The sequence below is a fragment of the Tupaia chinensis genome, unplaced genomic scaffold (assembly GCF_000334495.1).
Source record: "Tupaia chinensis unplaced genomic scaffold, TupChi_1.0 Scaffold000147_1, whole genome shotgun sequence".
Lineage (NCBI taxonomy): Eukaryota > Metazoa > Chordata > Mammalia > Scandentia > Tupaiidae > Tupaia > Tupaia belangeri.
In genome coordinates, this window is record NW_006159617.1 from 9117138 (window position 1) to 9142457 (window position 25320).

The window sequence follows — 25320 nt, forward strand, 5'->3', positions numbered from 1 at the left end:
TCTCTATGCTAAATAGTCTGTCAAATACCATTTCCCTTTCACCAACCTACCAAGAGAAGTTTCTCTGAAAGAAACAGAACACCTCCTTCCCTCCCTGCGACTATATAAACAACTTGTGAAACCTCCATCCTTCCAAATGTCTGATAGTCATTTGTGCACGAATATTTATTGAGCTCGTGCTCTGGAAAGGAACAAAAACAAAGTCTTCATCCTCAAGTAGTTTCCAGTCTAGCGTGAAAATCAGACAGTAATTAAGGAAATGCATTCTATCATGTTAAGTAGCTATCAGTTCACTAAAAAAAGAACAGTGACCAGGATGTTAAAATCGAAGGTTTTAAACTATTTTAGAGAAAGTGATGAAAACAATCCTCTCTGAGGTGCAATTTGAGAAGAGACATAAAGGAAGTGAGGTGTAGCAGAAGAGTATTCATAACAGAGGGCATTCAAGGCACGAGAGCCCTGGTTTGAAGATCCTACAAGAAGCAAAACCTTGGAAGCTCAGTGCCAACACTGCCATGGGAACCAGCAGCTAACTCAGCTTTAGTTTTTCTGCAAGAGGTCTGACTAGGTTAGGGAAACTGTGAAACTCATAATAAGTGAACTAAGAAAAAAAAAATGTCCACATTCACACATTCTAAAGGCTTTTCTGTCACGGTGAAAATAACACAAAACAAGAAAGGGAGGCACCATTCTTTCATATAGCCCCAAACTGGATGTCCCTGGGAAATAACAGGGCCATGATACTGTACCACGTAGGTGACAAGGTAGACTGGGGAGGGTGATCCATCCTTGATTGAAATCCAGGATCTACCATTTACTAGCTGTGATATTTTTTATTTAACTTCTTAAAAAAACAATTCCAGAAGGTGTGTATACTTGAGGGGAGAGAGAGGAGACAGGGAAAGAAAGAGAGAGAAGGAAAGTGAGGAAGCATCCCTTGTGGGGCACAGTCATACTATGATCCCTTCTTCATCTTTCCCTTCTTTTGGGATTTAAGACACACACACACACACACACACACACACGCCCAGCATGTTTTTGTAAGCTGCTGAGTCAGGTACTCTAACCATGCATTAGGCCATGGGGTATCCAGCCACCTAAAGTACTAGGCCATGAGCTGGCCCTCTGTTTACCTTTTAACCTTTAGTTTTCTCATCTGTAAAGTGTTCACAATGATTCTTTTACAAATGCTTTTTTCCCCTTTTCTTAAAAAATTTGCTGTAAGGCACATGTACACATGTGCGAGAGAGAAAAGTAAGAAAGCAAACTGCCAGGTCTAGGACTTGGAACCACGGTCAGCCATGTGCGAGTCCAGTGCCTTAACCACCACACCACCTGCTGCATGTGGATTTAAGAATACAATGAAATGATTCACTTGACGTGCACAGTGCAGTGCCAGGCATTTATGAGAAGGGCAAAAAAATAATGTAATATTCATGGCGTGTTACTGTACCTAAATATGGGCTGGTCCTCTAGCCTGGTGCTAAAGGGAGGTGGACCTCACACGGGCAACTGCGCAGTTCAAATTACTGTAGGAAAAAAATGCCAGGTGCATGTGGGTACATGCTCAAATTCCCAACAGGATGGAGAAGAAGAGATCGTAGTGTGACTACACCCTTTGGGGAATGCTTTCTCCTCTCTGTCTTTATTTCTCCCTGGTGAGTGCACACATCCTCTGGTAAATTTTAAAAAAGAAAAAAAAAATTCAATGTGTTACAGTTGAGGCAGCGAATAATATATAAACAATTACGTTAATAAAAATATTATTTCATAATATGGCTTTAAAATAGCTATTCATTTCAAATGTTTTCTATGTATTTAGCACATAAAAAGAGTCTCCTGTTGTTGTTATCTTGGTGTTTTGGATGCTTCATTTTCTGTGATGAGCTACAAAGGTATCATTGACCCTAATCTGTTAAATCTTAAGTGCAATACCAAGGTCCACGGTGGTGCTTGTAGAAATGGCAGGAAACCAAGGGATGGAAAGACCTCTATGTTCTGAGACCCAGAGTACAGTTCTTCTGCTTGCATACCATAAAAAGGCATTTTGTCCAGGCCACGTAAAATTTATTTAACCAAAGTGCTTTCCCAGAAGCAAAGAGGAGATCCTTCGTCCCTCCTCAGATCCTCAGCAACTGTCTCAATTCAAATCACAAAGGTGCTGTATGAATGACGAATGACAGTGGTGTTCTTCTGGAGAGGCGGCAGATGAGGAGAGGGAATGAATGGCTCAGGGAACGGAGCCAGTACAAAGGGAGACACTGCCATTCCTGTAACACTCCATCACAGATGCCACTAACAGGATGTGGGCATCACCAAGGGACCACAGGCGTCCAGGTTCAAAGCCTGGTGAAGGAAAGGTCCCGGGCGTAACATATGGTTATTCGTCATTCTGACATCTAGAAGGAAAAGGGGTCACCCAGACTGTAAAAGGCTGATGTTGTTGCCAAGTCCACTCATGTTCAAGCTGTTAACATGTTCACGATCAAAGTGCTCTTCTTTATGGGGTAGGTAGAACAGATCACAGTATTTTATAGATTGAAAAAATGGGGGTGTAACAGGCACCTCTGTTAACAGTGGCTGGGAGAATGATGAGACTAATGTCCTGGATGCAAAGCCACGCTGGCTTAGGTAATGATGGTGCCAGTAACTTGCTGAGCTGCCCCTGCATGCCAGGTTCCCTGTAAGTACATTATACTGGGGATCTTGGTATTTTTGTGAAATCTTTCTTTTTCCCAGAGACAGATTTTTTTTTTTTTATAGGACACATGTGCTTGCTGGAGAGACAGAGAGACCCATAGAGATAGAAAACAAGAACTCACACCCCCCCCAACCCACCCCAGGGAGGATGGCCACGCCACAATCCCTTCTCCAGTCTCCTCTCTGGATTTTTGGCATGCATACACATGCGTGTGGCATGAGTTTTAAGCTGTCGGATCTGGGACTTGAACCTTAGTTGACTATGTGGGAGTCCAGCAACATAAGCATTATGCCATCTGCTGGTCCTCTTTGTGAAATGTTTGAGATACGAGCTGGTATTATCCCCATGCTATACATGAGGAAACCAAGACTGTGAGGGGTACGGAGCCACTGAGCAGTTTGAAGCTAAAGACCGTGATCTCTACCATCTTCCAAGTTAGTTTTGCAATAGAGAATAAGTTGGGGATTCAGGCAAAATAAGAGAACCTGAGGACAGAAAAATTACTGTTAGGAAGATGGGAGAAAAAGATTAATCAAGACATGAAAGAAGTAAAAATTAAATATATGGAGTGAGTCAGCCAAGGCTTTGCCATTGGAAGCAGCAACATAACAATGGGAAGGTACAAGAGGACTTCAAAGTTCATAGAAAAGTGAAATTAAAGTACACATTTATTGTGGTGCAAATAATTTTTGAAACCTATGCATAGTTTTCTCATAATATGATTTTTCTGTGAACTTTATTTTTAAGAGAGAGTTTTGCTGTAAGTTGTGCGCATCACCAAAGAGACATAGAGAGAAAAAGTGAGAAATCATTCCCTCTACACTGCAATCCCTTCTCCTCCATTCTCCTCTCAGGCTTTTGGGCCTGTACATACAAATGCCTGGCATGAGTTTTGAGCCTCTGGGTACAGGACTTGAACTGTGGTCTGCCATGCTCACTAAGTCCAATGCCTTAATCACTATGCCACCTGCTGACTCCAATGAAATTCCTGAAGATCCTTGGTATATAGGATATATAGAGGATACTAGCATTAAAACATTATGTCCATTTTTCCTCGTAAGCACTCTCCCTGACCACAGAATGGGTCAACTTGTCTGTCTGGAAGAGAATCCTAAATGATTCTCTTGTCATAGGGGTCACAGTAGCCACCACACAGTCAAAGCAAATAGGGAAAAAGGGTCCAAGAGGCAAAGTCTAGGGAGTAAACCTCACAGGACTGTTTGCTTTGTGTTGTTGCGTTTTTAATTTTACTATAGGGTGCATGGACCCTCTGGACAGAGATGAAGAGATGGAAAGTGAAAAAACATTCCCTATGGGTCATGCTGCAATCCTTTCTCCTCCATTTCTCCTTTTGAGATTTTAGGCATGCACGCACATGTACCCAACATATTTTTTCAAGCCACTAGGTAGGGGACTCTAACTGTATATCCAGCCGTGTGGGATCTAGCAGTCTTAATCACCATGCCACTGGCTGGCCCACACTAGTGCTTTTGAGGTCCGTCAGTTCACATTGTGTTCCCCTCTTGGGGACCCAGGCAACCCTTTCTTCTTTAATATTTTCCTACTAGACTATATGTTTTTCTTAGAGAAGGCATTTATTGAACTCACTAATACTGTCCCTACAGTGATAACTCCCAGAGGATAATAGAACTGACTAGGTAGGCATAAGCAATGGTGAGTTTTCCTTAAGATCACTTCAGACTCAAAAAGTACAAGAAGGCCTACTTGCAGTGGTGCACAAATCATGCTACTACTTGGGAGGCTGGAAGCTGCATGGGAGGCCTGGGTTTGGCTCCTGGGACAACCTGATCATGCCAGGCATGGTTCCAAATGCCTATAGTCCTAGTTAATTGAGAGGTTTGGGCAGGAGGATTGCAACGCAGTAAGACCCTGTCAAAATGCCTCTGGGACCAGCAGATGGCATAATGGTTACGTCACTGGACTCTGATAGACTCGACCATGGTTCAAGTCCTGGACCCGGTGGCTTAAAACTCACGCCAGGTGCAAGCCCAAAAATTCCGAGAGGAGAATGGAGAAGGGATTGTGGCGTGGCCATTCCCCATGTGGGGTGATTTCTCACTTTCTGTCTCTCTGGAAAGCAAACACGCCCTACAGCAAAAATATTTCTCTAAAACAAAACAAAACAAAACAAAACAAGAACAGCTTATCTCTGTCTCTTTCCTTTCCCTTTTCTTTCTCATAAAATGTGTTTGTGTGGGGGGGTAAAGGTTGATTAAAATGGTAGTAGAAGAGAACTCTTACTCTAGAGAGTTTTCATCAGGAAGTACTGATGTCACTCAGTATTGATTATATGTTAACAGACTCAAAGTCTTCCTACTTAAAAGCAAAAGGGATGCTTATAGATGAAAAATTTTCTGTAACAAAGGCAAAATTTCATGTGGGCATCATTTTCCAAATTAAGAAAGTCAGAACTTCAAAACTTTCTCACCTTTGCCATTTTCTCCTTTATATTTTAACTTTGTGTTTCCAAGTTACACTTATAGATGAATGATAGAGGTCAAGACAGGTGGATGCATGTATATATTTAAAACCCATCATTGCAGAGGAATTTGAAAGATGGGATATGTACACGGGTAGGCAATTTTTACTTAAATCAATTTACAAAATGTAACTAAAAAAGATAGTAAAAGTAGCCAAGAAATCACACATAAAGATCATATAATGGGGGACCAGCTGATGGTGTAAAGCTTACATTGTTGGATTCCCATAGAGTCAACCGTGGCCCAAGTACCAGATCTGGTGGCTTCAAACTCACATTGGGTGCATGTGCATATGTGCCCAAGATACCAGAAGAATGCAGGAGAAAGAGTTGCAGCATGACCATCTCTGTGGGGGGTCGGGGGTTGATTTCTTGCTTTCTGTCTGTCTCTGTCTCTCCATCCAATACATTGAGCCCTATAGCAAAAATCTCTCATTAAAAAAAAAAAAATTGTAAATTAGGGGTGGCCTGTGGCATGGTGAGCAAGGCAACTGGATCTCACATGGGTGACTTTGCAGTTTGAATCCCAGATCCAGCAGCTTGAAAACATGCCAGGTGCTTGTGTGTGGACGCCCAAAATCCCAAAAGGAGAAATGGAGGAGAAGAGATTGCAGCATGACCACTCCCAATGGTGGGAGGGAGAGTGCTTTCTCATTTTCCTTCTCTCTCTCTCTTTCTCATTTCTCTCGCTCCCTTTCTCTCTGATGAGTGTATGTGCCCTCTAGCAAATTAAAAAACACAACAAAAAATCATAATCGCCAGGAGTCAAAAGGAATTGAATAGATGTGGGTTAAGAGCTGCATGAAAGAGGTGGTGTCTCCGCCTCTGTATTCTCACCACTGGGCAAAAGTCGAACCCAGCACCGGCAGAGACCCAAACCTGCGTGGACCTATAAGATCTGAAAACAGAGTTTGACTAAATGCTAGAAAGCGTCAGGTACAGTAGCTTAGCTCCACTTCAGAAAGACAACCTCTTACACAGTTTATAAAACCGTCATCAAGAAAAGAATAAAGAACAAAAGTGTCCAAAACTTTCAATGAGTAGCACAGTGCAGGGCACCCCAAAAGTCAGTGCATCAGTGTGTCTGGCACTTCTTATTGACTTCCTCATTATGTCTGTAATGTCCATGAGCAACATACAAGTAAATTTCTCCTTTCTATAAATAAGGATATTGAGACAGAAAGAGTAAGTAACTTGTTCAGTGATACCCAGCTAGTAAATAGCTCAACAGTGAAAGAAACTCAGGCAAACTGGACCTGCAACTGGAACTCTTAATCAATTGGCTGTTTGCCTGAAGAACAGAGCATGCCGATAAATACGGGATCCCACAGGACTTCTGTGCTTCTCCAGCCAGCAAATTTTGAGCTTCAGTATTCGAAAAGCACCTTTTGTACAGGCTTTATGCCAGGTAACTAAGAACAGCTCAATGGGATTCCGAGTTTCCTTGTATACTTTTGTTTTTCACACTGAAACAGCTGCACTTGGAAGCTGAAGCGCTGACACTACGGTTAAAAGTCAGTAACAGGCTCACTGGGCTGAGCAGGTCAGCCATGAATTCTAGGCTTTTCTCTGCCACTAACTCACAAGGTGAATGAGGACCCATCATCTGTCCTCGGTAAAGCGGAAGCTTAATTAGGTCTAAGGCTGCATTAAATACTGGAACAGAATGACCCAGACAAACATTTTCGAGTTGGTAACAGAACAGTACCATGTACGACTACTTGTGTCAAGAATGATCAGCAGATGTGACTTTGCGGTTCTACAGATTACTTGCATACTGGGCTGTTGGAAAAGTTACAATATGGTTTTTCTATGCAAAAATGTCATGACTTCTCCGAAAACCCAATATTTATGGTCCTGCCTTTGGGCTTCAAGGGAAACATTAAATTAATGGATCGCGACAGACATGCACTTGCCACGTACTATTTTCTTATCGTAGGACTCTCCGCTGCTGTAGGTTGTGGCCAGCGTGGATGAGCACTCTTCCAGGTACCAAGGTTTCTTCCCGCTTTCTGCTGTACTGCTGATGGAGATGGTGTAGATGCTGTTGGTGTAGCCATCACAGGAGCAGTGGTCTTTGCTCCTCCCACCATTTCCTGACGCCCAGACAAACACAGAGCCAAGGCCTCTCCGTCCCTGTTCACAAACAGAGAAAGCTAAATTGTGGTGTGAAAAGATAAGGATGATCAATTCTTTTCTTTTAATTTTAAATTTAATTATTTTACACTCATTCACTGTTCATCATCACAGCATGTGATTTCCCACCCAGCATACATTGTATATTGGCTTAATCAAGAATATTACCATACATATTGTCAACAAAAATTTTCCATTTCTTGTTTTTTATATATTTTTCTTTTCTTTTCTTTTCTTTTCTTTTCTTTTCTTTTCTTTTCTTTTCTTCCCTTTTTTTTCTTTTTCCCTTGATTCCCTACTTCTCACCCTCTGCCATTTCCCACCCTCCTCCCACACTGTCTTTGGTATCTATACTTCCATGCCTTTTCATTTTCCCACATTTTATGGACTCGCAAATATCTTAATCTAAATACTTTCAATATCAAGTTTGGCTGATATACACATATCTGTAGACACATGTCTGACTTTAGGCATAAAACTCAATGAGTAGAAAGAACACAGTATAAAGTAGCACCTAGCTGAAGCTATATAGCTTATTTTGGTCATAAAATACTTTTTTAAATGTATGTTTTTAATTTCAAGAAAAGCAGTTTTAGCTTTAATAAATCAAAATAAAAAAATGTTAAGAGACATTTGCTTAAGACTTAAAGCCAGGAAAAAGTTTAAGATTCTGTTCAAATAGCAGGTAGATGAACCTATCAACAGCATAAGAGAAGACCAAAAATCCTTAAATCTGGAAAACAAAGCACAGAAGAAAATCAGTAATGTTTTAGCCAAAAGTCATAGAATTCTATTTCACCAGTTCAGTCTCATGTAATTCATCTCTCTTTCGTTGTGGTCCAATCTTTCCATTTATATTCTGGAAGTTAACATTCAACTCTGGACTGGTCCCTACCATTAAGTTGGACATTTTTTTTTTTTTTTGACTCTTATTTCTGCGTGTCTGTCTTTAGTTTTCTTTCTTTCTTTTAGTTTTTGCTATGGGGCACATGTGCTTGCTAAAGAGAGAAAACAGAGACAGAAAAAGTGAGGAAACACCTCCAGGGGAATGGTCACACCGCAATGCCTTCTCTTCCCCTCCATTCTCCTCTCAGGATATTGGGCACACAGGCACATATGCCTAGCATGTCTTTCAGGCCACTGGGTCTACACTCAAACAGCAGTGTCCGTCATGTGGAATCTAGCTACTTTAACCACCATGCCACCAGCTGGACCCAAGGATTACAGATTCTTGATAAAGAGAAGATTGGCATCAACAGGGCCAGGCCAAATATATGTAGGAGCGGTGTGATGCTATTTTAATATGCTGGATTTTAGCTGTTTTTGTGGTGTAAGAGGAATTGCTTTTATAAGCTAAGACAATTATGAAGTATCAAGATCATCAATGAATATAATAATACTGACCAATATTTATGGACTAAGCACAATCCCAAATGGTTTATACGAATCAGATTGTATTTGTCAACAACCTTGTGAGACTACTCCAATTTCTGTCCCCATTTTATAGATGAGAAACTGATATATAGAAGTCTCAATGTCATATAGTAGGTAGGTGCAAAATTTAAACCCAGAAAGCCAGACTCTCGAGTTCATAAATTATTGAACCATAGTCACATTATATTGTTTTAAATCTTCATGACTTCCATGAAGTAGGGTCTATTATGTAACTGCGTTTTATATCTGAGGAACATGAGGTGTAGACAGTTTGTGCATCCATGCTAAACCCCACTGTCAGTGAGCACAAGTAGGCACTATGTACTTCCCCTCTGCTCAGCGTGAGGTGACACTAATAACTGAGTGATGTTAATGGAGGCTACCACAAATAAAATGACTTCACAATCATATATGTTGGAAAATTTCTAAATTAAAATGAAGTAAACTTCTTTTTTGTAAAACCTGCTAGTCTTTAATAAGTGAAAACTCATTAGAAAATTCTAAGAGTGTTATGCAGTCTATTCCAAACATATTTGACCACAGATACTTTCTTTTTACAGAGTTTTGTTTTGTTTTGTTTCGTTTTTTTGCTATAAGGAGAGTACCCTCGCCAGAGAGATATAAAGTGAGAAATCACCTACCCCAGGGGTGGGGCAAGGCACGGCCACACGATTTTCCTCTAGGGATTTTGGGCACACATAAGTTTCAACCCATCGGGTCCAGGACTTGAACCGTAGTCAAGTCACGTGAGTCCAGTGTCTTAACCACTATGACATCTGCCGGCCTCACAGATACTTTTTCAACTGCGTTCATTAACTTTTTTTTTTTTGGAGAAGTTTTCGCTATAGGGCACGTGTGCTCGCCAGACAGACAGAGAGAGACATAGAGAGAAAAAGCAAGAAATCACCCCCCAGGGGGGATGGTCACGCCGCAATCCCTTCTACTCCATTCTCCTCTTGGGATCTTGGGCATGCACGCACATGCGCCCGGCATGAGTTTTAAGCCACTGGGTCTAGGACGCGAACTGTGGTGGACTATGTGGGAGTCCAAAGACATAGCCATTACGCTAACTGCTGGTTCCTCATTAATTTTTTTTTTAAATGTTTCTTTGTTTCTTACGTGAGCGAGAGAGAGAGACAGACCTAGCCCCAGTTTCAGCTAGTCTAGGATTGTGGGCACCCATGTACCCAGCTTGTTCATGATGGTCTTTGATGGTTTCCCTCAAATCAGATTTTTCCTCTGTGGGTCTGCCTTACAGAGAATTGCATTTTACTGCTGCATTGTGTGGCCTCCTATTAGCTGCTTCCTGAAGTGCAAGGAAATAGACAAAATTTGGTAGATAAAAAGAAGATAACTAAAAACCTTTGGTAAGATCCTGACAATGAAGCAATAGAAGTAAACAAGAGCACAGACATACAAAGGTACATTGACCGTATGGTTCTATAAGATGAGGTCTTTAGGAGAAAGCAGAGAAATAAACCAAAGAGTATTTCTGGGAATAATTAAGCTGAATCCTTAAGATATTTTGGCAGTTTAAAACCAGAAGGCACATTGGAAGACATTAGTGCAAATCCATCATTTTGTAATTAGGAGGTGAGAAACAAAGTCTGATAGCTGGTGATGACTTCCAAGTTCTAATATTCTGGCCCCAGGTGAGAGAAAAAGTATTTTGGATGTTGTCTTAGAATTTCTAGAAAAGGAGCCAAAGGCAGATACAACAAAGAATCTGGAGTATTCATGATAAACTCTCTTTAACCTTGAATCCTCAAGGAATACAATATTTATGACATGATCTGAATGACCTGAATGTAGATTTCTTTTTGTCCTTCAACTTGGAAAAAAGTAATATGACAACATGGGAATGGGAAAAATTCATGAAGCGAAAGGGGATAAACTTCTGGTTGCTCTCGCAGCTAGACAGCTGGGCCTAGTTTATCATCCCTCAATTTCCCACCAAAATATTCTTGAGAGATCACCAAGTCACCCTACACTGAGAAGCTCACGCGATGCTACTGTCCATCTCCAGGAGGACTTACTCCTCTCTGGCATGGGTGATCAGACGGGGAAACTCTAGTGACTGACTCATATCTAAAACCTAGAGAGAACAACATAGCCAGAGAAGAAAAAAGAATAGTCTCAGCTTATCACCTACCCACTCCCTCTCTACTGACATTCAGCGTTAGGTTGTGAGTGAAACGCATGGTCACACTGGGCCTTACCTGACAGGTCCACAGAACACATGAGGTTGTGCAAAAACCCACCTGACTCAGAGATGAGATGCCAGATGAGAGCCACAAAGCAATGAAAAGCACACTGGCGGGAACCAGTAGTTAGCGTAATGGCTATGTCGCTGGACTCCCACATAGTTGACCGCGGTTTGCGTCCTGGACCCGATGGCTTAAAACTCACGCCAGGCGCGTGTGCATGTGTGCCCAAGATCCCGAAAGGAGAATGGAGGAGAAGGGATTGCGGCGTGACCATTCCCCCTGGGGGGTGATTTCTCGCTTTCTGTCTATGTCTCTCTCTGTCTGGCGAGCGCACGCGCCCTATAGCGAAAACCTCTCCAAAAAAACACGAACAAACAAACAAACAAAAAAGCACACTGGCAAAATCTCATTTCTATATCTAGATAAAATGACTGTGTCCAAGTATAAAATTCAAGTAAAATATCTTTAAAATGTAATTTTATTTTAAAGACTATTTAATAAGAAAATACTGAGAAAGTACTTTTGTATTCATGTTGTATTAGAAATGTAGGATACACAATGATATAGTATGGTTTCAGTTTAGAAAAAAAGTGTGTGTGTGTGTACATTTGTCTATGTATATATAATTAAATGGGTAAAGCTGCCGTAAACTGACGATGTAATAGAAATTAGCTATTGATAAGATTAAGAAATATTTTTACTTTTGATACCAAGTTTTCATGACCATGTTTTATTATTTTTTTTAAGGCTTTTGTCAAAGGGTGCACGGGCTTACTGGAGAGAGACAGAGAATGACAGAGAGCGACAGAGAGAAGGAAAGTGAGAAATCACTGTGAGTATGGCCCAGGGCAATTGGGGGGATGGCTCTGCCACAATCCCTTCTCCTCCACTCTCCTCCTGAGATTTTGAGCACTCACTCACATGCACCCAACATGATTTCCAAGCTGCCAGGTCTGGGACTTAAACTGTGGTTGGCCATATGAGAACCCAGCGCCTTAACAACCATGCCCCTGCTGGTCCTCAGACCATGTATTATTTTTAATAAATAGAAACAAACACATCAATTCCTTTATTAAGAAGGAAGACAGAGGGTCAATTACTAGAGGTGTTTTTTTTTTAATTGCCAAAGAATATGTAGGCTTGCCAGAGACACCGAGATGGACATAGAGGTAGAGAGACAACCCCAGAAGGGCTCCCTCAGAAATACGAATATTTTGATAGCATCTACAGGTGACACTATTATGGAGGAACAATGGCATGGCTGAGGAGTTCTTTGGAACTATCTCTGAGAGTGAAAGTCCTGGGTTGAAAGGATAGCAGGAACGCTACTATGAAATGTTCCTCCCAGACAGAGGCATTGTCCTTACATTAAACTGATAATTTGAGAGATTACTTTACAACTGAGCATGGTCAAGAGGAAAAACCCCCAAAGATAATTTGGAGTCAGTAACCATTCCTAGGCCTGAAGGGACACAGAGAGAGGGGAGTCACTGGAGCTAGAAAAGAAGGGCTAGTAGGAATTAGTCAAGGGACACATCAACCCATGATGGCCCTATAGCGAGTGGGCAGGCAGATATTGTACATACTGAGACCCCAATCTCCTCTGCCCACATCCCCAGTGTATTTGACTGGCCAAATCCCAGCAGAACCTGGAGTCCACAGGCAGAGGCCACAGAAATCAGTGTCCCCAGACACGGAGTTGGTGGAGAGAAGATACAAAAAGCTGAATGGGAGACTGCTGGCATCATCTTTAAGGTATGCTACAGATGGAACTGTGTCCTGCCATGTTCCTATGTTGAAACCCTAAAGCCTGAGGTGACTGAACATGGAGATAGAGCCTTTAGTGAGGTAAGTGAGGTTAAATAATTAGGTCATTAATGTGAGGTCCTAATCTGATAGGACTGGTGTCCTCATAAATGCAGAGACACCAGAGAGTTCTGTCTCTTAGTATGTGAACACAGAGGAAAGGTTCACGAGAAGGTGGCTGTCGGCAAGCCACAGAGAGTGGCCTCACCAGCACTCAGCTCCTTTGGCACCTTGATCATAGACTTCCAGCCTTCCAGCCTCTAGAACTGAGAGAAAATAAATTTCTGCAGTTAATAAATTAAGCCACCCAGCCTGTGGTATTTTGTTCTGGCTGGCCTAGCTGACTCACACAAGAAACGAGAAGGAGACAAGAAGTGCCTGCCCGTCTGGCGGCCATAGAAGACACAGATGTTGCTATCATTCTACCCACGAGGCAACCCGACCTTTATGCCTGTGTGTGTGGTTTATGATTAAAGTCCCAGAAATAAACAGACTTAATTTGTGGGCTGTACGAGCCATAAGGACAGCTGCTACAGATCTGTGAGGTTAATCTGAAGCAATTAGCAATTCAAAGATTTATTTACTACAGATACACAGGGGGTTTTCATTAGTGTGAAGTATCTAGAAACCAAAACATTCATGGTAAAAAACAAAACAAAACAAAACAAAAAACAAAGCAGACATTTCTCTAAAATTCAGAATAACTGAAGGATTAACAATGTTAAAGTGGGGTGCATGGAGAGAAGGTGGGCAAAATATTATAAAGAGAAAAGAAACTTGAGACACACACTTTCCAGAAATATAGGAAATAATGATGTTTTCTAGCTTGGTGAAGCGCTGTCATTGTAATTAGTTATTTAAATAGGGCACTGTATGGCAAAACAAAAATCCCTCAAACTAATTCAGTGTTAAATTAAAAGTAAACTTAAGGCAAAATACATCATGAAATCTGTGCAGGATACATTTGACCAAACTTTAAATGCACTTTTTTATTAGGTATCTAAAGTGTATGGTTTTTTTTTTTTTCTCACATATACTCTACAGAAATCAATTTATATTACCCCATAAGCATTATTATTAAAAGACAAAAAGAAACTAGATTTTCTTGTGGCTCAGGAGTTCATAAAAGGTCACTTTATGCAGGATTACCAATTAAATCATACACCCAAAGCCAGGTTTGGGGAGCTGTGGAGTACAATGGACTAAATTCCTTTATTTAAAATGGTTTGATTATTTTTTAGCCCATGCAGTTAAGTTTTATTTGGTGTTTTAATATTACTTCTTTTCCTTGTCTTGCTTAGAAAGTATTCTTAAAGAACTATGAATAAATGATGTAGGCTTCTCACAATATCAAAAGGAGGAAGACGAATAACATCTATTAATATGTGTCTAGATACTGTATTAAGTGCTTTCACATATTATTAGTTAATTTAGAGCAACACCAACCAATTAATTACTAGATAAAATTTTCACAGACTAGGAAATGGGGCAACATTAAGTAATGTCCCCAGTATCATAGAACTAGAATGTGGTGGGGACAAGAGGTATAATACAGATTCCAAGTCTGGTCAGATCCCGTGATTTGTATATGTTGACACAAAGAGACACCATAGAGTGCAGTGGCTAAGTCCCATGCATAGGGAGCAGGTAATAAAGTACGCCACCCAGCCTGGGTATTTTGTTCTGACTTCCTAGCTGACTCACACAAGAAATGAGGAGACAAGAAGTGCCTCCCCTTCTGTGAGGCCATAGAAGACACAGATGTTGCCATCATTCTACCCATGGCCAACTGTGGTTCAAATCCCAGCCCAGGTCACCTGAAAAATACACGAGACACATGTGCATGCATGCCCCAAATCCTGACAGGATGGAAAAATGGAGGAAAAAGATTGCTTCTTGACAAGGTTCCCCTGGAGGGTGCTCTCTCACTCTCTCTTTCTCTGGTAAGTATGTGTGCCCTCTGGCAACTAAAAAACAAAACAAAATAAAACAAAATCTTCAGAATGAGGAACTTTATTTATATCTGATGTCTTCAAGTACCCGCTAAATACCCGTTTTACCAAAGTCCCTTGCCGTTCCTCTCTCAACCTTCTTTGATATTCCTCTTCTCAGTGAAAATAGAACACAATCCTCTCCATAAGCTCTTCCATATATGATGGTTATTCCATGTTCCATAGTCAGTGGCTAAGGGGGCATCTGGGGACAAGGGGGAGAAGCTAGAGAGGGACAAGGATACTACTATGGTTTGAATGTGCCCCTCCGTTCATATGTTAGAATTCGGCGAGCCATTGTAACAGTATAAAGAGGATAGAAACTTAATCCCATTATGCTATTAAGAGGCAGGACCTCTGGGAGGTGATCAGAATTAGATAAAGTCATCAGGGTGGGTTCCTAAGAAGAGGGAGTGAGAGCACGTTTGATACAGACAGAGACATGGACAGACATAGACACAGATACAAGCTCTCACTCTCTTGTCACCATGTGATGCCCTGTACCACCTGTGGACTCTGCCGGAAGTCCCCACCAACAAGACATTTATTAGATGTGGCTCCTTGACCAAGGACCTCTGAAGAGCTAGATAAATTCCGTTCTTTGTAAATTACCCAGTTTGCTATTTAGGTATTAATCAACAGAGAATGGACTAAAATGGATACCTATCTCTATGGCCTCGTTAGGTGAGCTAAGAAGAGAGAAGTGTTTTTTTGTCTTGTTTTGATTTTTTTTTTCCCCAAAGGAAAAGCGTCTCACTATCTGCCTAAGCTAGCTTCGAACTCTCCATCCTGCATTAGCCTCCTGAATAGCTGGAATTATAAGTGTGTTCCCCTGTGCCCAGTCAAATACTGGTCATCTTTTTAAAGGTCAAAGACATTCTAACCATTATGTCTAAGATAAATCTTGTTCCTCCACAGAGCAAGGATCATTGAAAGAAACAGGTCTGGTTCAGAAACATAATATAAAAACAAAAAACCAAATCAAAACAAAAACCTCGAAATAAAATTTTAAAAAATCTTTAAAAAATGATTGTTCCACTCATAATTAACATTGGTTCCTAAATTGTAAAATACATTGCTTCTTTAGGCAATTTTATAACTTGTGAATCATTATCACAAACATAATAAGTGAGACCCATGAATCATAAAGGTGACCAGAAAAGTAACCTGAAAAAAAAAATACGATAGTCAACGACTTCAAGCAAATTAGTAGCAGATGGCATCCAGGGCACTGGAGACTACACTGGTATAACTGTGAGGGGAGAAAAGTTTTTTGGGGATGCAAAATACATCAATAATGTAGTCATGGTAGGGATGTAATAAGATGTCTTTGGGAAATTGCTTACTAAGACTCAAGACTTGTTTCTTCAAACAGTTCATGTGAGTCAGACGGCATTGAGGCAGGGAAATTAATAATAGGGGACTGAATTAAACCCAAGAAATAAAGTGGGCCACTGGCCAAAAAACCCAAGGTAGTCGACTGAGCCGGATATGAGATGTTTCTAAAGGAGACAGAGAAGAAATCTAGGGTTAAGGAACAATTCTACACCTAGATGCTACATTTGTCAGACCACCACCATCCTCACATAGAAAATCAGCATGCGAAAAAAAGAAAGAAAGAAAGAAAGAAAGAAAGAAAGAAAGAAAGAAAGAAAGAACAAGAGAAATAGAGACAGAAAACCAGCATGTGAGACTTATTTTTTAGATCTACTCATTTTTTAGGATCTACTCGCCATTGGAACATCCATTACTACTTTCAGAATATTTCATTATTGTGCCCTCAAAAGGTTAATGTAAATAAACTACTTTATATATTTAAAAACCTGTCATTAGTTAAGATTTATTTATTTGGTGATGTGAGTGCCATCAGCAGTTCAGTAACTTTCACTTGTTCCTAAGTAACAATGCCAGGATTGAAGATGTTATCAACGGAAAGCAAGAGCTCCCCAAAGATGATTTCCACAGTTAGCCAAGGGACAAGTGCATGCCCAACACCAATACTTGTTGAGGTTCAGCTTTCCTGCACTGCAGGACCTGCCCCTGCTCCTGCTTCGATATTTACAGTCCTCCCTTGGTGCACCAGCTTTCAGAACTGTCCACAGAGCTCTGAGTGAGACTCAGAAGAAAGACAGTCTGAACATCCACAGAGCGACTTACAAAAAGAAACTCTCTGTGAGAGCGGCTTCACCACTCACATTCTACGCTAGTAGGCCTGACAAAGGGAGGTGGATGAGAAAGATGGAAAATGTACATGCACTTCAAAGCGCCAAAAGTGGAGCAAAGCAGGCTTCTGTGAAGAGTAACCTACTTCTCATTTCTCTCTTCCGGGTGTGACACAGGTTCACTTTTGCATCTTCCTTCCCATCTCAATCTCATCCATCTTTTCAGCCCTGCTCCTTTCATGGAGAAAGGACTATCTGAAGAAATAAAGACTGGGTGCCTTTACTCTGTACATAAGGGGTCACTAAGCCAAGTCCACGAAGCAGTATTTTACATTTTGCATTTTTTAAAAGAGGTTTTTGCTATAGGGCACGTGTGCTCGCCAGGAAGACAGAGAGAGACAGAGAGACAGAAAGCAAGAAATCACCCCCTGGGGGGATGGCCATGCCGGAATCCCTTCTCCTCCATTCTCCTCTCGGGATTTTGGGTATACACACACATGCACCTGGTGTGAGTGTCAAGCCACTGAATCCAGGACTTGAATCGCGGTCAGCCATGTGGGAGTCCAGTGATGTAACCATTATATCATTTGATGGTCCTTTGACTTCACTTTGAAAGGGATAGAGATAATTATGTGACCAACTTGCTGGTTATAATTATTGCAATAATTTCTGATAAAAATGACAATTTTTCTTTATGTTTCTTTCTTTCTTTCATGACATACAGAGAGAGAGAGCGAGAGAGAAACGCTTGAGAGGGCCTTCAAACTGCCATCCCCTCCTGCAGCCCTGTAGCCAGTAAGATCATGGCTATGCCTGGTGTGTTAGGCAGACTTAGGCCGCAAACTCTGAGCCATCACACACTGGCCACCAGCATCATGTTGTGGTGCCCCTATTACCTGCACCATGAAGGGTAGGCCAAAATGACAAATTTTTAAATTCCATCTATAACCTACATTTATAGTCTTTTTACAATACTGTTTATGTCTAATCCATGGACGGCAGCATGTTGCACTGAATTCAGGGAACCTAAAAATGCCGTTAGTTCAGTATTCTAAAGTGACACTTAGAGACTGTGAGAGTCATAGTCAAATACTAATGTAAAGAATAATTAGTCAGTGCTGCACACAGAACTCTACTACACTGAAGTTTGGGATAATCAGCCATGTTTATGATTATGACATGAACAGGAAGAAAAAAAATGGTTGCTTATTCATTATATCTGCCAGAACATAAATTCAGTCAAGCATCAGATCACTACAGGCTTACTAGAATCAGTCCTGAGGCCAGCAGGTGGTGTGGTGATTAAGGCGCTGGACTCCCACATTGCTGACTAAGATTTGAGCCGCCAGGTCTGGTTCAAATTTCAGACCTGGCAGCTTGCTTTCTTGCTCTCTCTCTCTCTCTGGTCAAATTGAAGAATAATAATAAAAGAATAAAAATTAAAATAAATAATACTTTTTTTTTTGGAGAGGTTTTTTGCTATAGGGCGTGTGCGCTCGCCAGACAGACAGAGAGAGACATAGAGACAGAAAGTGAGAAATCACCCCCTAGGGGGGGATGGTCACGCCACAATCCCTTCTCCTCCATTCTCCTCTCAGGATCTTGGGCATGCACGCACACGCGCCCGGCGTGAGATTTAAGCCACCAGGTCCAGGACGCGAACCGTGGTCGACTACGTGGGAGTCCAGCGACATAGCCATTACGCTAACTGCTGATTCCCAATAATACTTTTTTTTTAAAAAAAGAATCAATCCTATCTATCATCATAGATGCTCCTTCTCAGAGGGTTACTACAAGGACTTACACACTTACCACCGTTTCTTACACTTTATCACAAAAGCATATGGTGGTGTGACCAGTAGCTCCTTACGGCAGTGCTACAACAAAATGAGTTTCTTTAACTTTGTTATTTTTATGGCATAAGTGGAAGAAGAAAATCAGTCTTTTATGGAGAGAGGAATATCTATGAAGAGATAAAAACTGGATATTTTTAGTAATGGAACGAATAGGCTTTCCATCAAGTCATTTTATTGATTAACCTCTAGATAGTCTGTACACTCGGTAACTTCCAGTAATAAAAATTTGGAGCTTAATAATGTCCTATGGGTATTAAGTAAAGTTGGACACATAAGAGGGTCATCCAGTGAAACTTTCAATGTCTACATAAGGAAACGAGAGGGAGGGAGTTAGCAGAGTCACGGAGAGGAAGGGCTGGGACAGGAATGGGAAGGGCTGGTACAGGAATTCCGCTGACCTGCCTCCTCCAATGCTCATGTCCACTGACGTACTGGCACTGGATGTTCCTACATGCACACATAACGACATGCCCTAGAAAAGTAATGCACTAAAGAACGTGTAAGAAAACAAAACCTCCCCTTCAGTCTTCCCTCCTCAATCAAAGAAACAACAGGCACAGATAATTGTCTGCTTTCAATGTTTTCCCTATGGTCAGCTGATACTGGGCATCTCATTTTTCTCAGACTTCAGAGGCCTCGGCAAGACTCAGGTTGTTATTTACTCTGGTCCCTCCCACAGTTCTCTTTGAACCCTGTGCAAGCTGCTTTCCCAAGGTGTGGGAACTGCTGAGACTGGCTGTGAGGAAGAGCACAAAGACTAGGTTTCCCTGTTCCTCACTCCAAGCAGTTAAGAACGTTCACGTGTATCTTATAGAGTCTCTGAAATAATCACTGTCTATAATTAATGGGCTGGGCCGGCTCCATGGCCTGGTGGTTAAGACAGCAGGATCCCACATGCCTGACTGTACAGCTCAAGTCCTGGACCCTGTGGCTTGAGAAATACATAGGGCATGTATGGGTGCATGCCCAAAATCCCCAAAGGAGGGAGAGATGGAGGAGAAGGCATTGCAGTTTGACCATACACCATGGAGGTTGCTTTTTCTTCTCCTTCTCTTTCTCTCTGGCAAATTCATGTGCCCTCTAGAAAAAATAAACCAAAAAAATTAATGGCACTAACACAGCTGACCTGGGTATACCTTCCATCTTAGCATTCCTATTTTTTGGAGGAGAAAAGTCATTCTCTTATCTGCCAAAAGTTTCTGCATCTTGGATTATCCCAGAGAAAAGGCAAAACTATGCTCAGACTTTCAAGAAAGCCAGGTTTATGAAACTGAGGACATTTCCAATATTAACATTAATTATCAATTTTGAAACTGCTCAGAACTATATTATTGCCTTTAGATTTATATTGAAGGAGTAAACTTTAAAAGATTCCTTTCATAGAGAATAAAGACATTTATTATCAACAGGGGTATGAGAGGAATTTATTGTAAATATTTGGAAAGGGACTTGGAAAGGAGAATAAGGGGCTATTCCAGCAATAATGAAAAGTTTATGCTCTTCTCTAAGCTAGCTGTAGATTACAGAATTTTGCACTGCGAGTCGATTCCAACTGCCAGCTCAACTCTGGGAGGGTATGCAAGCCACCTCTCTCTAAAACCCACAATGGGCCTGAATGGTGTCAAAGGCCTCTACCACATGAAGCAATAACCTTGAACTCACACAGAGCAGCTCAGAATATTTTGGAAACAGAGAAAAATCAACCTCCTTGATTTTCTACCCCAAAACATAATCCTGTCTTAAATGACAACAAATTATACTTTTGGAAAAACTACAGCTGGTATTGGGTTTATATTATTTACAAGACTCTGTGGTGAATATTCTTGTGTCCCTCAAGAACCAGCCCAAGTGGCTTTTCCTTTGAGAACAGTCTCATATAGGCTATCATACTTAATCTTAGCCATGGCTTTACAAAGCACGTATGACCACAGCCTTTCCTCAGGGAAATAGAGAATCTTACAACTTAGGAACCTGTCCTAGGTCAAATAGCTAGGGAGTTATCAAACTGAGCAAGGCCAGCCTTCTCTACACCATTCCCAGCCTTAACCAAGGAGGAAGAAAAGAGAGAACTGGTAATACAGTGTGGCTCAGAAGGTGCCAAATCAGTGGCCTGATGATAAGTTCTTCAGGAATTCAGAGAAGAAAGAGACCTTTGTTGCAGTGTTCATATTCATTACCACAATTCAGCTACTGTTGACAGAGAGCTCCGAGCGCACCAAAGGGTCCATATGACCTACTTGACAGGAACAGATTTTGCATGGTGAGGAAGCACAGAGGCTTTGGAGGATACAGACCTGAGTCTGAACCACAACTCAGCTTCTTCATGACATTACCTAACTTTGCAAGACTGAGCTTATGAATCTATAAACTGGATAATCTCCGAGACTTTTCCCAGTACCTAACTCAATTGACTATCAGAGTTTTAATAATGTTTACAACCCAAATATTATATTTGATTGTTGCTGTGGTACAAATGCATCCCCTCAAAGATACATGCATTGAAATCTAGTTATGATGGTATTAAAAGAGTAGAATCTCAGGACCAGCAGATGGGTGTAATGGCTATGTTGCTGGATTCCCATGCAGTTGACCGTGGTTCGAGTCCCAGATCCGGTGGCTTAAACACTCCGGGCGCATGTGCATGTGTGCCCAAGATCCTGAGAGGAGAATGGAGGAGAAGGGATTGCAGCATGGCCATCCCCACTGGGGAGTGATTTTTCGTTTTCTGTCTCCCTCTGTCTTTCTGGTGAGTGCATGTGCCCTATAGCAAAAACCTCTCAAAAAGTAAAAAAAAGAAAGAAAAGAAAAAGAGAGAGTAGAATCTTACACTGACCATGGGATGAGGATATGGAGTCTTTGGAAGGTGATAAGGATTAGATAAAGGTCATCAGGGTGAGGCCCACAAGACTGAATACTGGTCGGTTTATATGGAGAGGGTGTGAGATCAGAGAAGGAACATGGACAGACACAAGCTCTTGCTTTTTCATCATGTGATGCCCTGAGCTGCCTCAGGACTCTGCAGAAGTTTTCCGCTGGATTCCCATGCAGTTGACCGTGGTTCGAGTCCCAGATCCGGTGGCTTAAACACTCCGGGCGCATGTGCATGTGTGCCCAAGATCCTGAGAGGAGAATGGAGGAGAAGGGATTGCAGCATGGCCATCCCCACTGGGGAGTGATTTTTCGTTTTCTGTCTCCCTCTGTCTTTCTGGTGAGTGCATGTGCCCTATAGCAAAAACCTCTCAAAAAGTAAAAAAAAGAAAGAAAAGAAAAAGAGAGAGTAGAATCTTACACTGACCATGGGATGAGGATATGGAGTCTTTGGAAGGTGATAAGGATTAGATAAAGGTCATCAGGGTGAGGCCCACAAGACTGAATACTGGTCGGTTTATATGGAGAGGGTGTGAGATCAGAGAAGGAACATGGACAGACACAAGCTCTTGCTTTTTCATCATGTGATGCCCTGAGCTGCCTCAGGACTCTGCAGAAGTTTTCCCGCCCACGAGAAGACCCTCACGATATATGACCCCATGACCTTGTGCCTCTCAACCAGCAAGCTAAATAAACTTATTTATTTCTATGAATAACCTCATCTGTGATATTTGTTTAGTAAGAAAACAGACAAAAATAATCATATTCATCAAATATGAAATGAGAAATGGAAGTCGGGTTAAGTGGGATAAAGAATCTGCTCTAAAAGCCAAATATACTTTCAAATCATTTGATATTATCAACCCAGTTCAATTTATCCTTGTTTATTACACAGGGGCCTTTCTTTTCTGATTACTGCCATGCTATGTTGAAGGAAATTGGCCTGTCGGCTCTTTCCATCAGCTTTCTCAAATCTATGTCTAGAATCACAGAAACTCAGGATTGGTATGGACCTTTGCTTGCCCCAATCCAATCCCTACATGACTCTGAGGCTTCCCTTAAAGGGACATCCAACTACAATAGAACAACTCCTGACAAAGTTCACCAGCTCAGGCAGCCAGTAGTCACTACAGACAGGACAAAACAGACCAAAGGAACACAGGGCTGTACTGATATCTGGTTAATCCAGGAGTCGTCTAATAGAGAAGCAGAATAGGATTTGCAAGTGTGTAAATTAAACTATTTAGAGAGTTACTAACAACTCTCTAAACGCAAAACAGAGTGACAATAAATAATTGTAACTTGCAGCTACGGAAGGCTATCATGGATTTGTGGTTCTTTCCATAAAAATGCACCCACGATTCACATTAATAGAGTAATATGAATGTGATACATGGGTGTTAGATAACTTTGTGATAATTACATAAAACATGTATGTATTTATGAAAGATACACATTTTTTTGATCCTGAATGAATGATATTGTATTAGGTATGCTTGACAAGTCAGTTCTTAGCTTTGTTAAAGTTCTAAATATATACCAGGATATATATAAATCTCAAGGAAGGGATTTTAAAACAAACCCCAACCAAAATTAATTTTCATTAAGTGGTTCAAAGCCCCCTTCTCTGTCTCTGCTACCCATATATCATTGCAAAGTTTTAAGATATTTGCCAACTAATGTAACAGCAATCTGTCATTTATTGAAATGCAGACGGGTACCAATCCTGCTACAGCTCCGTGCATATCCGATAAAAACATATACTTCCTGACTGAGTCAGTTAATTTTATTATGATTATGATTACAGATTTTATTTTATAGCTTGTTATCCTTTTTCTCTCCCCTCCTGGTGAACATATGCCTTTAACTGAAGGGTGAAGAATGGTGTGTACACCCGCGTGTATATGGGGAGATGAGGTGTAACTGCACAGCAAACTTGTGCTTTAGCCAATACTCCAATAATTCTGATTTCATCAACTCTTCTTACCCATCCTTGACCCTGGCTCTATTCTGCTGTGAATTCATAGGAATGCTTTAATTAACATTTCTGAAGCCTTCACAGCTCAAAGCAAAATGAACTGGACTTGAAAGTATACAGGTAGATAAAATGGCAACACAAATTCAAGTAAGGTCTACAATTAGCTACATGACTTCCCCAGAAAAGAGACTAAGATAAATGCCAAACAAGTGCTTAGTATACCCAATGGTTACTTAAGAAATTATTTCTTGAGTAAATTCATAAGGAAATAATAGTGTAACCATAACATAGGCTTTTTTGATTATTATGAAAAAGATTTTATTTCAAGTTTTTTGCTCTTTCTCTAAAGAATGTCATTAAACACGCTTGTCAGGAAATAGTGAAATGCATTAGACACCTGCTGATGAATATCAATTGCATCAAGTCTTATTAAAGTTTAATAATCCAAGTGGGGCAAAAAGATGATTCCAAGGCAACCAGACTCCAGCTAGATTGTTACCGTGAGCTGCTTTGTTTTTTCTGCCCTTGCTTACCAGATTCTGTATGCTGGAGAGACTTTGGGAATTTGCTTGCATTTTATTTAGAACATTTATTCATTTGTATGATGAACTCCCCCAAGACAAAGACTAAGTGTTATTCATCTTTTCCTACCACCTCGCAAAATGCCTGGAATAGTATAACGAACCAGTGAATGTCTCCTGAATGCAATCAGGAATAAATAAATGTATAAGGAGTCTCTCCAAGAAAACTTTAAGCTCTTAACTTCTTATTCTGACACCAAACTTGGGGTCACCTAAATATTGTTGATGGACTCACTCATTTGATAAACTCATTTTCTGTTTAGTACTGACTGGGAAGATGAAGCTGAGAATGTCTCTTGCAGGAACTCTGCCAGTCACATCAAAGAGCCAGGCCAAAGGCTCACCATGGTAAACTGAACCATGTCAGTTTGCGTGAGAGGACCTTCTAAAAAACTTTTTTCCCAAGATGACTTGTAAAAGTTCAATTCTGAAATCCCTGGCAACATTGAGAGAGATCCTGTGTCCTCTGCTAAGAAACTCAGAATGTCCCTTGTTGACCACGGGGAGCAGCGATGAGTTTTAAAGACGAGGGAAAATAAAAGACAGGATTTGAATACAGATATACTTCTGTGACTGCAGTGTTCAAGTGACATTAAAAATTGAAGCTTAAGCTGGGATGTTTTAGAAATATTCTATTGTTAGAGACACTAGTACTAATTGTGAAGACAAGAAGGTAGATTCTATAGGCCTTTAGGAAACAGCACAGATAAAAATCATTAGATGACTAGGAGGAGGAAAAGAAGAGATCACAGGTTTTAGGAAGGGTAAGGACATCAATAAGTAAAGAAATAAAGTAATGTTGGTAAAAATCAATTGTTTTTAGGCCAAATTAGTTTAACACAACCAACTCTAAAATTCCAGTTCTAATGTTCTGACTCTAAAGGTCTAAAGAGTTATGGGAACCAGCAGTTAGTGTAATGGCTATGTCGCTGGACTCCCACGTAGTCGACCACGGTTCATGTCCTGGACCCAGTGGCTTAGAACTCACACCGGGCACATGTGCGTGCGTGCCCAAGATCCCGAGAGGAGAATGGAGGAGAAGGGATTGTGGCGTGACCATCCCCCCTGGGGGGTGATTTCTTGCTTTCTGTCTCTATGTC

General features: G+C 41.0%; 1 protein-coding gene across 3 annotated transcripts in view; it reads right to left on the minus strand.

Moving 5' to 3' along the window:
• The window catches only part of PCSK5 (proprotein convertase subtilisin/kexin type 5), a 537419-nt gene that overhangs the window by 300893 nt on the left and 211206 nt on the right, over positions 1-25320 (minus strand). For all 3 annotated transcript variants that reach the window (XM_014586632.2, XM_006145503.3, XM_014586633.2), the window contains exon 8: positions 7125-7337. In XM_014586632.2, coding sequence (XP_014442118.1) covers positions 7125-7337 — 213 coding nt within the window. The remainder of the gene's footprint in view (positions 1-7124; positions 7338-25320) is intronic.